The sequence below is a fragment of the Morone saxatilis genome, unplaced genomic scaffold, assembly GCF_004916995.1.
Source record: "Morone saxatilis isolate NCDOM2014 unplaced genomic scaffold, NCSU_SB_2.0 Contig17, whole genome shotgun sequence".
In the NCBI taxonomy this organism is placed as follows: domain Eukaryota; kingdom Metazoa; phylum Chordata; class Actinopteri; family Moronidae; genus Morone; species Morone saxatilis.
In genome coordinates this window covers 20107155-20126154 of record NW_023339729.1, presented here as the reverse complement: position 1 = coordinate 20126154, position 19000 = coordinate 20107155, and the positions used below count along the sequence as shown (strand labels likewise).

At 41.5% G+C, this 19000-nt stretch overlaps 1 protein-coding gene across 1 annotated transcript in view; it reads right to left on the bottom strand.

The window, feature by feature from the left end:
• Positions 1-19000, bottom strand: part of hhip (hedgehog interacting protein) — a 33519-nt gene that overhangs the window by 13092 nt on the left and 1427 nt on the right. The window contains exons 2-8 of the mRNA XM_035659764.1: positions 15808-16000; positions 10330-10474; positions 8689-8890; positions 2405-2556; positions 848-1021; positions 581-724; positions 287-405 (exon numbers count right to left, since the gene is read on the bottom strand). Coding sequence (XP_035515657.1) covers positions 287-405; positions 581-724; positions 848-1021; positions 2405-2556; positions 8689-8890; positions 10330-10474; positions 15808-16000 — 1129 coding nt within the window. The remainder of the gene's footprint in view (positions 1-286; positions 406-580; positions 725-847; positions 1022-2404; positions 2557-8688; positions 8891-10329; positions 10475-15807; positions 16001-19000) is intronic.

The following is a 19000-nucleotide window of genomic DNA, read 5'->3' as shown; positions in this document are numbered from 1 at the left end:
TCGGAACTTGTTGCCAAAACACCATGTTCTTACAAAATGAAAGACATTCGGGAAAAACAGATGTCATATTGAGCAGAATAAATATGAAAGGTTATCCAAGAGGTTAATGTATTTTCATTTCTTTCTCCAGACGTAATGCCATCACACAAAACTCAGGCAAAGGTTGCACTGAAGTTATTTTTATCATGAACTATAGTAGCATTGCAACATAATGAACTCCTTTGAAACTTAAAAAATATAAATATTATTAATATTTTTAGAAAATCTCATGGAAATTGTAACTAACCATAATCTTTCCCCTTAGTAATCTCCAGTATTCTTCCTGCTGATGTGTTTTTGCCACTGGCATCTGTACACAGGATCAGAAAACTCCCATTGTCCGTCTGTAGACGATCCACTGCACACCTACAGGACATAACAACAGGGATGAATACAGTAATAAACTACAAGGCGGCAAAGAACAGTTTATGAAACTTATTATTTACTAAACAAGCTTCCTTCGTAGCCCAGTGTTGAACAGTGTATTTCTATCTTAAGATCTTAAGTGTGATGTTGAAGGAGTTTCAAATGTTTCACTCACCTGCCTGGGTCATGTAATCCATGGGCAAAGATTTCAGGTGGCTGGTTAGTGCTGTTGAAGTAAGGGTTGTTCCGTGGTATGGAATAAGGTGATGTGCAGCAGTCTGTGTCCACATCTACCCTCAGGACAGACCCTGTGAAATCACTGCATTCAAACACACAAACAAAATACACCTTCACGATAGTAGGAGCTAGGAAAGTATTCAATCTTGAGACACACACCATTACTCAATCATTTATACTAGGACTCATAGAAATCGGATCTTACCTGAGTCCGTCCATCTCCTCCATATCATCCAGGGTGATCATGCCATCTCCAAGGATGATGTGCAACAGACCATCGGGGCTGAACAGGAGTTGACCACCTAGGTGCTTCCTGTGCAGCTCTGCCACTTCCATCAGCATCCGCACAGTCCTGGTGTCCACCTGGTTCGGATTTTTCCTAAGGAAAAACATAACACGTCATTGTCACTAGGTTTCTGTCACTGAGTGCAAAAACAATGGTTGCTACACTACAAAGTAACTAATATTTATCAGGAGTATGTACAACATTTCTGTACCTACATGCCTCAATAGAGTCTCATATAAATATTTAAAAGTATACGCTGTATTACAGTCTAAGTGACTTGCTCCGCAGTTAGCACTTGATTGGGGTGAAAAGCTGCTGAAGAAATGGAATGAAATGTTTTGAAATATACTTCGTAAGACATGATTTTTAAATAAGTACACACTCTGATTGCCTCTTATTACTTTAAAGAATAATTGTGTTGGTGGGGAAAATGATACTAAGGCATGGATAAGAAATGCTGACATGACATACCGAACAAAATCCAACATTGAATGAGTTTAAATAGGTTGTTGTCTGGGGACATTTAGTCTAAATATAATGCATTGTCTCATTAAGGCAAAGACAGTGGGTGGAGATGTAACACAGGCTTCAAAATGTTGCACAATTTCTAGTGCAAAGTGAGGATTTGGCTTCGCAGTATCAGCAACAAATATTTCATGATGTGTTATTTTGTGTAGTCCTGCAATTCTTAAAAAGCAAGATTGCCAAAGACAAAAAATTACTCTCTTAAAACTACCATCAAATACTTTAACTGTCATTGCTCTATTGGACCCTCAAATTAAGGACTATACGTTGTAGTCACCAAGACTGCATGCCAAGACTATAATTAAGATTAGGTCAAACATAAAACTGTGATTATGCAAATTAAAATGTAACACTTCAACACGTTCGTGAGAAAAGATTGTTTTCTTAATCACAGGTGTGTGGTTGAGAGTGTTGGAAATCAACGCCCATCACATATTCAGCAAAACAGAGCGCATTGAAAGTTAGTTAGGTGGGACGTTTAATCTACATTCTAAATCCCCACAAGACAACAATCCTTGATGTTTTTCCTATTACATCTTTAGAAACCTTATGTTGTGCTCTTAAAGCTTTCATATTTTATTGTGGTTACCATGGTTTCTAGCAAAAATGTTTAGATCAGTGTTGTTGGATTGGATGGAACAGCCAATAATATAATCAATTCCTCCATGATTTTTTGATCAGGAACGTTCAATAGAATCACCCTTTTCTTATCCCTATTTCTCTTATTCCATTTGAAAAGATACAAATTGCACCATTGGAATTATTCAGCAATAAACAGCTAAATGAGAGCATGTATTTAAAAGCAGATTGGGGCTTTGCAGGAAAAATGCATGTCCACGCTATAATAATCCTCATAGTTAATAGTCAATGTTGTGTAGACAGTGAAGCAGCTAAGCAGCTCAGTGAACGACCCATATTTAAGGTAGATTTGGCACACACTTCTCCTATTACCTCGAAACGGTGTATTCAACCACACGGAGAATGTGGTCGTGTGGTCCGATGGCCCAGCGCTCTTGGTTGGTGGTGTAGGAGACGTAGAGCTTGCCATTCTTCTTGTAATTGGGGTGGAATGCCAGGCTTAGCAGGCCCCTTTCATCTCCACCCTGCAGTCAGATGAGAAACACAAAGGATCCAGGAGTTAATTATGTCCCTCCTTGGCTTCTGCACGGCTGTGTGGGGTTGGAATCACCCCCCTCGGTCATCTTCATCATCACCAAGACCACTACATGCAACCCCTACACACTCATCACCCCCCACCTCTTTTAATTCTTCAACCTCTCTAATCCCCTTTTTTATTTATCCATCACATTCCCTTTCACACCCCCGCTATTCTCCCATTCTCTCTTTTTCTCCCCTCGCCTGTTTCACTTCACACCTTCACCAACCTCCTTGAATATTCCATTACCAACCATTATAAAGCATTTGACTCTGGGTAGAGCTGCACCTCCTCTACAACCCCCCGCCTTTGCCCAGTCTTCTCTGCAAGCCTGGTTATGTGCGCTTGTCCACAGGGTCGGGGGCCCCTATGACGCCCAGGCCCTCCCGGTGGCCTCCATTGTGCAGTGATTTGTGTGTGTAATCTTTGGGGGATATCCGTGAATGCTACGCTGAGTGGCTGAAAGAATTTATTAGCTCACTCACAGTTCATAGAGAGCACAAAAGTGCAGAGTGCTTCAGTCCCTGCTTTTTGCTCCCTGTCCCCACGCTCTTTCCCGGTTTACAGAAAATCCATGCAAAATTCAAGGCTTGGAGCGGGTGGGGATGGGGGTGGGGGGAGGGCAGAACTGCCAACTCCCACTGTCTTGGCAACATGTTTAGAAAACATCCAAATTGCTTGTGTAATATGTAAACCTTTGTCTCACCCCGGAGGCAGCTACATCAGTTGTCACTACCCTGGTGGTCCTCCCATCATAGTTAGCTGTAATAATCAGCTACAGCATTTCATTCCCCAGGCAAGGCAAGCCAGGTCGGCCCTTTTTTTATGTTATACTCTCCCTCACTATTTCTTCTTGACAAAAGAATGAACAGAATGCTAGGCTTAGGTGTGAAGAATGTTTATAAAGTGGTCCCTGTGTGATTGTATCCCTCCAAAACAGCTTGATTTTTTTGAAAGTGAGCATCATGCAGCGATCTTACTCATGGAAAATAAACAAGTATCATGGCTACAATTAACACTGCTGTCTCATCCTTAAGGTAACTGAGAAAAAAATATATCTTGGTTTGGCTCTGGATAGGTGTAGTCTATGTCGCAGGCCAAGGAACACACATCATAAATTGGTGTGCTGGATCTCTGTAGTTCTGTTTGGACTGCGTTTAGACCCAGCCCAGTCAAACACATCAGTGATAGGCTACATGCGAATGCAAGAGAGATGACTCTTTACAAAGGAATGTACTTGAAGTACCACTGAGCAACAACAGAGACCCACATGATAAGCCACAGGGGTTCTATCAATCTGAATATAAAGTGAAATGTTGTGAAAGTTGACAAATAAATCTCCACCCCAAAAAGGCAGAGTTCCTCCGCAAAAGATTTATGAGTACTACTAAATGTCAGATCATTGAAGTCAAATAAAAAAGGAGTTATGTGGGATTGGATGCAACAAACTGCACAGCTGGATGTTAGTCGGAGCAGAAGTGACTACACTTTGCCAAAGAATGTCAAAAAGTTGCATCTTGGGAAGAGACTCAACCTCACCTTGAAATGCTGGATCCATAAGTTGGATTTTGGGATGCAGCGACCCACATCCCCAAAATAAACTCACCATAGGGAGTGGGTCAAAGACCACAACTCCAAAGAGGCCTAGATCCGTTGCCAAAGGGGGACCACCAAGATACACAGTGGTTAAATGGGATGAAATATTAGCTCCCTTGCTAATGAGTAGCTCCTTCAGCAGCAGGCAAACAGCAGCGCTGGCACCAGAGCCATAAGAAACAAACACTGCATTAGAAAGCCTTTCAGTCTAGAGCCAAGCCAAGGAGACACCTTGATTAAAATAAGACAGCGTGCCAACTTGCAACTCCTGAGCGCTGATCGTGGTAAAACTGCCACCAGAGTTGCAGTAGATAAGATATTCTCAGCATGGCTCAAAAACCAATATACTGTACATTCAAGCTCATTTACAGAATGGACAAACTGCGGGTTTCACATATTGTTAGCTGCAAAGTGTATTTTCAGGGGTTTTTAATCCTACATTGTGGGTTTTAAAAGCTGTAGAGTAATGTAGTAGTTTTGCTCCGCCTTGTGTCATAGTACATATCAATTACTATAGCACCATATGCCACATGCCATTATACTGTGATGTGTTAATGCTTTACATTTATGTATTAATGATTTCTTCACAACAGGTGTTAATGTTGCTGATTATAATGCCTGCCATCCCCAAACCTCCCTCAAACTATACAAATGACTCCTCTGTGTCAACTTAAAACACATTCCCTCCATTTTCCCTTGAACATCTTTGTGTTTTTTTATGACCGCCATCATTCTTCCACAGCCAGGCAGGGGGTTCTGATTGAATCTCTCATGAGGTATTATCTCTTCATTTTTCACAAACACCTGCTTCTGCATTCCTCTTTTCCCTCCAATTCTGTTCTCTGGGGCTCTGGCTTTGGCACTGTCAAAGTGTTGGCGTCATTCCACAGAAAGCTGGGAAAGTGAGGTGCAGGGATGAGGAGCGGTTGTTATCTCACATCTCATGGTGCATTTCATGGAATGCTGGTCCTGTCTGACTAGCGGAGACAGCGACACACATAACGCTACCATTTCCAATTCTGCAGGGGCAGCTGTCTTTGAGTCCCAGTGACGCATGCATTGGCTCACGCATTGTTACCCTGAACCTTTTGATCCTTCTTGTGGGCATTCCTCCACCGAAAGACATTCCACATGAGTTGACTGGAGCAAAACAATGTATACGCCCTTCACTCAAAGACTACCTGATGCATCTATGCTCACACCTCTCTCACACAGACAATACACACATCTCCTATGTGGTGCTCTTTGCTCTTCTCTTGTGCAATGAAAATCTAATCCCCACTGCAACTCCTCCACCTGTTAATACATAAATCTTATGACAAGCACACAGCAATCCCATGACGCATTAATCCTCCCACCAACCAAGAATAAGATATAATCCATCATCTGAGCCATAAAGTTCATAGAATAGACTTTTTGCCTAACTGCTCTACTTGTAAACATTTCATCTTTCACTAGAAGGCATCCCACTGTTTGAGGATAATTGTGAGATCAGTATGAGTTTAACCCTGCCTTTGCGTCTAGTCAGAGTAAATAGGGAAGATGAGGCCACTTATTTTAGTCTGAGAGCAACCCTAAGCCTCTGATGGCCGCTGAGAATGTAGAGCAGCTGTCAGCAAAACAGGGACAGAAAGAATAACATGCTGTGACTTATTTGTTTAAACAGTGGAATATTTTATTGCAGGCCCCCTCGCCCCTGTTACACAGGCTAATACATGTCAGTGGATTGTCAAGCTTTGGTTTGCTGCTCACAGATGTCTTCATTTATAAAACTCACTGTCACTATCACACATGCTACTCTCGAGTGTCTTTTCTGAAGTTTTACAGTGCAAGATATTGTAGTTGTTTGAGCAGAGGCTAAAGCTTAGCACCAAAGTCTACAAACACCACCAGCCATTAGATGTATATCAAAGAGTATCATTCTTACTTTAATTGTTGCATCATAAAATAGGTTGCCTTGAGAGTAACTCCAAACCAGTTCATGGATAATTGTAGTTGTTGTCATGATAAATTGTTCATTTTTGTCACTTACTTCTCTATAAAGCTTTACATATGTATCTCGTATATGCTCAAATCACTGCTATCCAATAAAACACGTTCAACTGGGAAGATGGATTCACTTAAACCACACCTGTGCTTGTGCGGCACTAGTGTACAGACTAAACTTGCTGCTATTAACTCAAATTACCTTAATTGGCTATTTACACACGCTCAGACAAGAAAGTCACATTTTGTTGCAAACTTGCCGGAAAATTTTTTAAATAATTTTATTTTATTGTATTGTACTGTATATAGAATATTGTTTATCTTGTCAATGCATCTTTTTTTGGTATTGTATTTTTAACATGCTAACTAACTAGTGCCTACAAGCTGAAGCAACAAAATCTCTCTGTTTTGTTTGATTTGGTATGTAAATGGAAGGAAGTCGTAGTCAGTAATGCAAATATGGATATAAATTTGGAGTGCTACAAAAGCAAAGAATTAGATAGGAACGTTCATTGTCATAACTCCTTAATAACCTTGCCAAAACATATTTGTATAAAAATACAAATATGTGCAGCTTAAAAAATCCAGTATCGGTCAGGGCTTTAGTAAGAACGGTCACAGTTAGCTACATGCACCAATTCTGAACCACATCCTGTAGAGGGGCTCTGTCCAATCAGGAGGGTTGTCCATGATTCACCATCATGTTAGAGGTGTGTGAATGTGAACCAATTGTAGAGAGGACCACTGTGATGACGACATGGGTAGTGTGTGTGTGTGTGGTGGGTGGGTGGGTGATGAGGGGGTTTGAGGCTGGAGTATAGAGATTGAATTTCAGGGGAAGAACACCCACAGCGCAGCTAGGAGCCCACACCACCACAGCACAGCATTGTTTCTGTGCAGTTCAGTTTAATTGGCACCGGGGGGATCCATGGAAGGAGGGGGGATAGAGGAGCAGAAGGAAACACAGAACATTACAATCAAAGCATGTGCATGGAGCTGATGATAAACCCGCTATCTGTCCTGTCTCCTGGGGGCCTGGGTTCCTCTCTCTGTATAAAGGCAACTCCATCCTGTTGATGCTGCCAGTAAACACCTTAGCCCTCCCCTGGTTCTGTTCACCCCGTGTGGCTAGGAGCCCGTTCTGGCAGCCAACATCGCAGAATAGGACTCCTGGGGCTTGCGGGGGATCGAGCCACGTCTAATTGTCATAATGATCACTTTATCCACAACCAGTTTGGACTGAATGATGATAAGCGAGCACAGCAGAGCAGTGACAGTATCCCGTAGGGGGCAGTTGCATATTCAATTGCTGTGCTCTGCTTGACTCCTTATAAGCAAAAGGTCTTGTCAGTGGAGGAGCAGGAGGCATGCGTGATAGATAAACTTCCTGTCTGGGAGTGTGCCCCCCTAAACATCCCAGCTTCCCCATCTTGTGCAATCTAAACAATTTCTGAACAAACAACAAGATGCAGTAAGGATTAAGACTAACAAATAAATATCAAGACATTAGAGACATTAGTCTGAAGATTACAAAAAATAATTGAGATATCTATAAAGAAATCTTAGAGCTAAGTCTTGGAATATTTCCAATGTCATATTTGATATTTCAAGAATTAGCACAATGACACAACATATTTTCAACCACATCTGTGGTTGAAAATATACCTACTCTATGACACAGTGGATGTAACAATATCCAGAAATCTGCAAAAAGATTTATTAATGTGCACCTTTATTTTTTTGTGCGTTGTCTGTGGCAGACAGGGCACACAGCCAAACATTAGTAGAACACACGTTTACTTGCCCCTTGACACAATAATATCCTACTCCATACTTTTATGATGATAGGTGGACAAAAAGACAAGGGAAATGTTACATAGGTGGTCATTCCTGTCATAAATACAGACATATCAGTCTTTTCAGCTCTTCACTCTATGTCACTAACCCTTTATTATTTTCACTAAGAAAGCAAGAGAAAGCAAAAAGATATCACAGACATCTGATGAAAATGTCTTTGCTAAAGTGAATAAAGAGTAAGTTAAAGCCATTCCACTCATCATGTGGGGTATTGAGTTAGTCACTATGTCAAATATTGGGTAAGTCACCATGTGGGGTATTAGAACCCTTATAGGAACAATATGGGAGAGATTAAGAAAGCCATTAACCCATCCTGTGAGAATTAGCAGAAAATTAGCAGTGAGCACAATGTGTGCTGTATGTACAGTTAATTAGCAGATAATAGCATAATGATTAGCTACAATCACATTTGATGAATGACTGCTTGTTTGGTGTAATTATATAATTAAATACTAATAGTGAGCAGGCGCCACTTTCAAGGGATTTGTCTTGGCTGGAGATGTTCCTCACACGTTTACATAGGTGCAAACAGTTGTGTTGTAAAGAATTGTGTTAATGCTTTACCACGTTACTTCCTGACTCTAGTAATGCAGAAACAACACCAACACTGTTAACAAAATGAAGTGAGTGTCATTCCTACCTTTAGACCGCTCTGCACTAGCTTGTGGATGTCCAGGAATGGCTCCTTGATTAGCTCAAGGTCATGGTTGAGTATCCTGACAATTCCCTCTCTCTCCAGGACAAAAAGCCGCTGGGATCCATCCCCACAGTGCACCACGGCCACCGGCTGCCTTAGACCACTCAACACCTCCTGGGCACAGTAGCAGTTGTGTTTGAGTTTCCTGGGTAACAAGGGAGATACAAATGGTCAGAGGCCAATGGTAGTGGTGAATAATCCACTTAGAAGGGGCACAGAATATGAAGTAGTAGTGTTCTGGAAGGAAGCGTAAAATAATCAGCAACAATCAACAAGCAACAGTTTATCTTAATGTTGTATGTTTTATTAATGTTTTGCTTTATTTAAGATTTATTGTGCATTCTTAACCATGAGACACATTTAAATGCACAGCAAAAATCCAGTTCATCATTATGTCTTATTCCTACCAGTATCTCTTTTAGTGTAACAACCTGTATTCTGGTATGAAGGCATTCTGTTGTATACTTACCTCTACAGCCATCTGAAGGCAGCATGTACACAGTGATTTCCTTCTACAGGCTCTAGAGCATCTGAGTAACAAAGTCTGACTTCATACCCCACATCCACCAGTTCTCTTGATCAAATCTTCCACAACAAGCATCTGATTGATGGTGGCAAACTAAACATGCAAACTGTGTTGTATGTAGATCTACTTGGCTGGTTGTGAATCATACTTCTTAAAAGATTCCTAGTTTACACTGTGAAAGTCATCATCACTGTGGCATGTTATGGTATCCCAAGGATATTTGATACAAATATTTATTCAGAGCCATAAATTGTAAGACAGTTTTTTTCTCCTTTCTACATCAGTGAACTCCCTCACACCCACCTGTTCCCATCCATCCTCTCTTAAGTCTTTCCATCTCAATTCAAAAACACCATCAGTCGCTATGGGTCATCACTAACAATGGCCATAATGTTAGCCAATAACTGTGACTTCATTTTGGCATTTTCCTCCGAGCCTCTAATGTAAGAGAGTCCTGCTCACTATCATTTACCTGAATATACCTCTGGAGGATAAGGCACAGAAGTGACAAATGAGCCCCTGACTCTAACTTTTAGAAGTCATTTCACTTAATGTTGGTTGCTGCTATTCAGGTGCACATGCTGCTTGGCCTTCTTGCCTCAGGCAAAACAGAGATGAAAGGCATCCCCCCATGGACAAAAGGGCAAAGCCCTCTGTGATGTACAGACCTTTGCAGTCAGTGAGGCAACCAGAATGACGCAGGATAAGCATTTTCATTATGTGAGCAAAGCTGAGCAAATGCAGTCTGGACAAACTTTAGGATTAGAGGAGAGATGGCATAGCCTTTCTGTCTGAAGGTATGGACCATGTCAAAATGGACCAGTGAACCCAGAACATGTGACCAAGGTAACGCCTGTTTCTATTAAACATAAATGTCACGGCTTAATGTCATGAATCTGAACTCATAAGTACTAATGAAGCCTGAAAAGAAAAGTTAACTTGGCTGAAATACATAAAGAACTGGCCAAAGCTCATTCAAAATAATAACATGTACATCTTCCATAGTGTAACTCAATTCTCAAATGGATAAAAAACATGGTAAAAGTAAAGCTACAAACCTCCTCATATCTTCTATTTTCTCATCTCCCAAGTAGTTGGAATCTTGCCCTTGTGGTTGCTTTCGCTGAAAATCTGGAAAGCACAGACTGGCATCTCTCCTCCCATAGTATTGGCAGAACTCATCCACATCAGCTTGGAACAGTTCTAGCAAACACAACATACACAAACAGACAGGATCATACACTTACTGTAGATACAGCACGGTTAAATGACTTTATACTCTAGTTCTGTTGTACTATATGTGTGTGCATGCATGACTATGTGCAAGTCAGGACATAAGAATAGGAGAGAATCAGAGGAAGACAGAAAGGATGTGATGTGCTTGTGTGTTGGGGAGGGTTAGAGTTATGCTTGATGAGCCAAACCAAATCCTGGCTAAACTGGGCTGAAATGAACAAGTGAAGAGAAACTGGGCCAAACCAAATGGATCACAGATTAGACAGGGCTCTGCAATAAACTATGCCTCCTCTACAGAGCAACACGATTCTCAATTTAAGTTTACGCTTTCATTATTTTGATTTATTAAATTGTGTTTGTGCATCCTGATGGATTCCTATGGACTGGTTTTTTTAGGTCTATTCAGCAAGTAGTAGTCTATTATCAGTGATAATTACAAATATCATATATCATATATCAGCTGGTTTGTGGGTCATTTCAGGGTTGGCTTGGTGTTCTGTTGATTAGGGACATCCTCAAATTAGTGTTCTTCAGAAACATGCTATATCTAGAAAGCAAACACACATTCCTTCACCCCACAAGTGAGTGTTTGAGAAAAAATCATTTTCAGCACCCTATATAATCAATACAATAACAATCAAATTTTACATTCATCTATAAGCAAATGACCTCACCATTGCAAAACCAAAAAGCCCTGATCTTTCAAGGAATAAAGTGATATTCCTCCTCACCTAGCCGGTCTAGAGGCTCTGCTCACATCAAAAGTTGACGGGTAAATCATGTCACAACTCTTACTATCGCCTGTCAAAATTAGCATGACTAAACTGTGTACAATTAATTAACTGGTGGAAAAAAACACTATATTATTCATGCAATTCTTTAGGATGCCTAAATTATCTTTAATGACCTGGACACTTGTTCTTTCTTTCAAACAGGTGTGACTATTTTGTTTGCATTACTGTGCAACACATGGGCATTTAAAATGAAACAACCTGTTCAATATTGCCTGTAGTAAACAAAAATGTTTTCCGGTTGAGAGATATTCTTTGCCAAACAAAGACGTGATGTTCCCAAATATTTACTGAGTTGAGTCTCAGCTACTTCTGGCCTCCTGATCTTACAGCAATCTTTTTTAACCTTTTCAGTCTGCTTTTAGAGCCTGTTACTCCACCAAAACTGCGTTTTCTTTCCACCGCTGCCCTTCAATTACTCGATCTTGGTTTAGCTTTTGACACCATAGATCACTGTAAACTCCTAGACAGACTGGAAAATCGATTTGAAGTCTCTGTCCAGGCTCTTGTGTATTGTATTGCATATCTGAAGGAACACAGTGTGTTTCCTATAGTATTACTACATCTAAATTTTCTGATGTGAAACATGAAGTACCCCAGGGCTCTGTTCTTGGCCCTATGCTTTTCTCTTTTTATATTTCACCTCTTGGTCAAATTATATGCAGTCATTAAATTTCCACTGCTACACTGATAATACTCTGCTGTTTTCAAACTTTGTTAGATGTATGTCCCTGTAAAGGCGTATGAACATACCCAGCCAAGAATCTTGGTATTACGTTTGCCCCGTCACACTAGTATAACCTCCTGGCTGACATCAGACAGTCTGACTCTGTTGAAGCCTTTAAATCCAAACTTAAAACTTGTTCTTTGCGCCTGAACTTTTAGTTGGTTGCTTGTTCTGTTATTACTGCCTTGTACCTGTAACCATTACCCTTCTGATGGGTCGGTCTCAGCCTCAAGTAATCTATCAAGCTAGCTCTTTCTCTGTTCTCTCCCTCACTCTCTCCCTAGTTTCTCCTCCTTGTCCTCTCTTTTCACTCACTTTGGACATTCGGCCATCCTAGGACCTCTCTCTCTCCCCTGGCTATCAGTGCCTCATTCCAGATGTTTTGGATCAGAATCTTCGTCCTCCAGGAGATTCAGCCTCCCCTCTTGTCTCTGTCTCTCCCTTGTGTGCATGTTGTCCTTGTCTTGCTCTCCCTCTATGTGTTCTCATATCTGTGTGAATGGCGTGCTTGAGTTTTGCCTCTTGTGTGTTTGTGTAGTCTGTCTCTCATGCTCCATCTGTTTGGCAGCACCTGGAAGTTACTCAACATCCTCCTGGATTGATATTCTTCAAATATATTTCAATCTATCTATAATTTTGTTATCCTGGTTGTTCATGCATGTCTTCCTGAGGAAGAGTTTTTTTTGTCATTGTTAAAGTTTTTTTTTAGTTTTTCCTTATCCAAATTAAAGGTGTGAAACTCCTTGCGGTAAATTTATAATTTGCAAAATTGGGCTGTATAAATAAAACTAACTTGACTAGGCTTAAGTGACTGATTGTATTCTACTAATTTAGCATGTAAATTCAATGTAAAACTGCCATCACATCATTCCTTATTTCCCTTTGGCCTGCTGGTTTACCTAAAATGTTTCAGTGCCAGAACAAAAAGTGATCTACGTAAACATGGCAGTCCTAAACAGCTACGCCTCCAGCCTGAGCAGTCACAACATTATTCCCGGAAAAAAGCCGTGCAGTGGGTCTCAGAGGCCCTTTGCGACCTAAAAACAATCTTGCCAATATTGTTTCCTTTAGTCAATCCCTCAGAGGACAGAGGAGAGCAAATACACCAGTGATAAAAACACAAACAGGACTCTCCCTGTCCCAGCTTTCATCTCTCTCCTGCCACACACCGACCACAAGCGCTGACCACACCAAATACTGGAGGTGATAGGATATCCCCTCAAACATCTAAACACAACATGAAGATCAAACACACAGAAACACACACACACACACAGCTCTGGCTATACCACCCACCCATTTGTGTCTGCAGTTATCTTAACCATGCTGGTTGGGGACCTCAAGTGCAGGGTGGTAGGATGAGTGAAAAGGGGAGGAAGATATGAGAGAAGAGGAGTAAGGGGAAGGTGGGAGGCCTCCAGGCAGAAGTGAGAGTCAAGGCAGTAAATGTCTTTATGGAGAAATGGGGGCTAAGTACATGGCCTAATCAAGGGCCACTAGGAAATTTCATGGGAGCTGTTATGGATGCTGTAAAAGCTACTGTTTAATTTTAATACCTTTGGTCAGATGAACAGCAAGAATTTTAAGGGCATATGATATTTTCTGTTCATGTTTGTGCTTCACTGTTACTGCATCACATCGTAAGACACAGGGTCACAATTTGTGAAGTTTATTGTGAGATATTTCTAAATCCAAAAGCTTTGACAATGTATCAAACCTTTATTGTACTGTGTGCACTGATAGAAACAAGACTGGAAAAGAGTATGAATCAAGTCAAAGAGAAGAGGAAAGAGAGAGAACGAAGAAGGGGATAAAGACAGACAGAGAGCAAGGGTTAGAGAGAGAGAGAGAGAGACAGAACTCTGTCCATATTCCCGGTTCCCCAGCGCTAAAGTTATACTTCCATCTGGTTATCTTCCAAAGCAACCTGGGTGGCCCACCCAAAGTACTTGACATCTTGATGCACTTCAGCAGTTTTACATACACACAACCTTTGTAGAAAAATAAATGTGTCATTCGTCACCACATATGCTGATCTGTGGAGGGCTGGGGGTCGGGGGGGGGTGTGGGTGAGCGGGGAGGAGCACGACTGTCTTGCGGGGGTGTGGGTGAGCGGGGAGGAGCACGACGGTGAACACAGGGAGGGGGGGGTTCTTCTCTGGATTCCTCTCTTGAGCTTTTTCGGTTTGACTCTGTTAGCCCATATGCCTGTCAGCTCATGAGCAAGTTATGTAGCTCAAGACAAGTCGTCGTCTTCCCTCCTCTCTCTATGCTCTGTGGAGCCCCACTTGCCAACCTCAACTGTAGTTCAAGTGTTGTTCAAGATATGCCAGCAGGCCATTAGATGCAGACGAGGATGGACTCAGATGGAATGTATGTGTTTGAAATTTGACTTGAGCTGCAGCATACCATGTGGGTGGGTTGCAGACAAGTGTGTTTGAAACTGTTCTCTGTTTGCAAATCTCGGCAGATCTAATCAGTTTGTGGCGACAGAGATTGGAAGAAGACTTGGCTGGAGGAGAAAAGACAGTCAAAAAGTGTTTGATCATGTTTGGTATGCACTCTGAAGGCACAGGTACCTGCGATCTTGCATCCCTTCAAAGGAAATTCTTCTGAAGACCAACGCTTTCAAGGTGCAGAAGGGTTCCTATCATTTAGCAGTAACTAAAACTGTTGCATCAATGAGTTTTTTCCCCCTGCTGTGTGGATTCTGCCATCTCATAGTAGAACTCATGGTCAGAGAGGACATGGACGAGTAAAGCAACACTTCAACTATGTTTAGATTAATGTGAATTTACTACTCAAAAGAAAACATACTAGTGGCAGAGTATGAGACAGACGTTTAAGTGACAGTTTATGTCTGAGGAAGGCAAGGTGCCGGGAAGTCATGTCTAGACCACAGAGGTGGTTATGCATCCTGAATACAGAATCAACCTCAGGAGTTGAGTCTGGTGAGCAGTATCCAGGAACAAGTCATAAAATAGATAATTTTGCTCCAGTCCAGTTTTCTGGTACACTGGTCAGGCGCTGGACTGGTTTTTGTTGTTTTTGCACGTGAGGGATTTGTTTTCACACCCATCTTTGCAAATCAAATATTTTCCATTCACATGTCAGGAAATGCCCCAAATTTGGTGTATTATGACACTCACAAAAGTATTGTTTTTGCAAATTTATGCTTATTAAAATAAACTTGCATAATCCAGATAAAACTAACAGAGACAAGAGAACAAAATGTTTTGCACCTGGTGCCATAAACACAGCTACACTGAATACTGTCATAAAAAGCACAAATATTGCTCTGCTGTTTGCTAGATCAGTTTGCAGACTAATCAGCAAACTGGCGTTGCGTCTGTATAGGCAGTGTGTGGCGAGTAATTTTACTGATGCATTAAAGTGAAACAGCAAAGCAAGGCAGCAAGCAAGCAAACGAGTGAGACAAGCTCAGCAACAAATGGAGGTGAGGTCAGATGAGGTAAGAGCTGGATAAATAAATATTCACAGACCAGACTACTGACGCACCACTTCTTGCATAAGTCCAAAAATCTGCCAGTTCTACATGTGCAGGCTGAGTCTCAATGAGAAATGAGGCCTGCTGTGAATTTTAATTCATCACAATCAGACGTGTGAATGTCATTTAAAATGTACGAGACTGAGCAAATTTAACGTATGTCTACTTTCACTTACTCTATTCATGTGTATATGTTTGGTTGCGCATCACCAGGTAACCACAAAGGGGCTATAATTCAAGTCACATTCATGGTCATTATTATCTGTGTAATTACCTGGTATGTGCCCCCTGCAGGTGTAGTAGAACTCGCGGCAGAAGTCCTGGCAGAGCCGTGGCAGGTCTGGCTCCCTGTGTGGCATCTTATCCATGTCCAAGGAGTGGAACAACACCTGGGCATTGGGGGAGCAGCGAGCACACTTGATCTCCTCCAGGAGACGTCCACATTCAGTGTTGTTGGTGGAGAAAATCTGGAGACCACACGCAACAAGGACCAATGATTAAGCTGGTGGGCTGTTAACTTTTATTCCTTACGTCAATTTGCACAGGCAAGCCGCCATGTAGTTTAGGATTTGCTGGATGTTTGGTGATATATCATAAACATTATACTATGAAGGAAAGTTTAGATTGTAGGGTGCATTTTCAAATCTTCTTTATTATGAATTCCTGACAACTTAAGACACTGTCTGTGATTTTCAAGGACTATACAACTATACAAAAATGTGATGTTTCCAGTGAGTCTAAATTACCCTTTTAAAGAGAATATTAGCCAACTTTAGTTTTTAACTTTGTTAGATATGTATACATCAGTCCATGTAATATGTAAAATGTAAAAAAATATAAAAGGTTTTTGATTAAATGTTTGGATGGTTCCTATGATAAAACACAGAGTGGCTTAAGCACTTTCCAGCCCTCACCAGACCTGGCTAAGCCCTAAATTAGCCAATCTCACCCCACTTACCACACAGAAAGTCAGTGAGCTCTACTTTACACAAATACTCACAAAGTTACAACTTACTTACAAGTTATAACTCCGTGTTAACAACATATTTCTCCCATATGATACATGCACAGTGAGATACTCTGGCAACACTAGAAGTCATAAACCCATTACTCCACATGCCAAATCATAAGTTAAACGTCAATGTCATCAAGGAGTCTGTTGTGTGGTTAGTCTGGATAGTTATTGTTAGCGTTGGGACTGTGCTGAACACTTTGTTCACACAGCAACTTTCTTTTTTTTTATAGCATCATCTGTAGAATGAGGAGGGAGACAGACAATCCCCCTTCATAGTGTGAAAGTCTGCAGCATCTCTACCACGATCTGCATGAACGTTCACACCACTCACACTACAAAGACACTCAAAATTCTCACCTCGTTTTCCCACTGAAACATTTTTACAATCTCATGTGCACAAACTGAATAACAAAAGCCATGACATTTTAATTTTTAAAGCTGATTATATTGGTATTTCTATCACATTTCTATCCAATTTTCTGTAATATTCAACTCCATAGCCTTTCATTCTAATTTGTTAAACATTGAGGTTGGAACACCCTGTCTGTTTAGAGAAATAAACAAAGAAATCATCTCATTCACTGCCTACTTACCCAGGTTCATTAACAGTTAAAAGTCAAATTACAATTCCCATGTCTGACAGATCTCTGGGCATTAAATGAATGAAGTCAAATAAGAGCCTCAAAGTCTGACTTGGGGTCATTACGCAAAAGTACACAGAGAGTTAATCCAAAAGAAATTAGCAGGATTATTTACATAACAAATTAGCTGTAATAAAACACAATGTAATCTGTTTTAGGTCAAGAGCAACGCTGCTTGGGCAGCCAGGCAGGCAGGCAGGCTGGTAGTGCTTTGCTCTGTGTGAGGTCTATGTGTAAACACCAATTTAGAGATAGACAGGCACATCATTCCCACTCTGGTATCAACAAATTAGCAGTCTGTCGAAGTCAATTAGACCAGCGAACCCAAGGCCAACATATGGATGCCTTACACTTCGCTCTGACTGCAGAACAAACTGCAACTGAGTAAGATTTTCTGTTAAGTTATTCAGAGCTGTGTTTACCCAACAGGTGGCAGAACCTCTGGGAAAACCTTGAGGGTCTACCTGAAAAATATACTAACATATACAGGAAGTCTCTCATCACAAAAAGGCAGTATAACAGACTAATTGAAGAGGAAAAAGAAATTCGAGCCCTTTCCAGAGCCCACAGTTAAACTCTGATTTGAATCCCTCTTTTGTTCTACATTTTATCTAATTGTCTAATTGACTTTTCCTCAAAAAGGGAGCTCCAGGCTGGCTATGACCCTATGTGTGTGGTGTGTTCCTCTGTCTGCGTGCCCTCTTCACTCATGCCATGTAGTGTTGTGGGCATGCCTGCCCTCCTGCTCTAAATTGCCCATTGATTCTGTGTGCCATGGGCTGGCACAAGGTCCACGGAGAGTAGCATTTGTGTGCTCTCAGCCATGCCCTGTGTCCATATGTTGCTGGGATGGGCTCCAATGTTGCCATCATCCAAACCAGAACAAGTGGACCTTTGTTTGTTGTCTTTTGCTTGAATCTCAGTGAGTACGTTCCTCAAAAGCAGGGAGAAAATGGCAATGAAGCTCAGCTGTTGCACTTTTGCTGGGGACACGCCGAAGCAGGTCAAGAACAGAGCCATAATCGAACCAACGTGGAGCTATAATGGCATGAGAAAATAAAATTCTCATTAATTTATCCCCGGAGCTATTTCAGATGTTTACATTTTCTAAAGCTGGCATCACACCAAGCTGCAATGCACAGCTTCATACGGGAGAACAGCTGTTACAAGATTACTTCTCTCTACAATAGGATCTGCATAATGGCTTTCTCCACCGGATTTTACCGGAACAAACATATTAATATACAACGCCACACTCTTTCAATTGCAAAAAACAGTGGCTTTGCAACCCTCATATGGTCAGAGAGACTGGGAGAGACCGGGAGAGAACTGATGTAGGCAAAGCTTTCACAAAACACTTGTCCTCAGGGAATAGGTGTAAGTTGGTTGGCAGGGGGATATAGTGAAGGACACACACACACACACCCTCTCAAAGGCATTAACACTTGGACAGGGCTGATGACTGGGGGAGAGTGATGTTCTCCAGCTTCTCCCATTAGCGAAACTAACAAACACAATGGTGTTGTTGTTATTCTTTTGCCATAATCAGAAAGGGCTCCGTGTGTGGGCAGTGTAGTGGGGAGGAGGAGAAGTCGAGTTCGTCCTATTCAGCCCCCCCCACAACCCCAACCCCAACCCACCCACCCCTCTCTTATTTGCATGACTTGAGCAAATTAAATGATGCAATATGGCTTTTTTGTCGCAACACAAAGTAAGATACCACCCAGCCACTGAATGATTCGGAGAGTGGTTTACATGAGAATGGCCCGGTGAGGATCCAACGGAATCCGCCACAACTTTGGCGCATACAG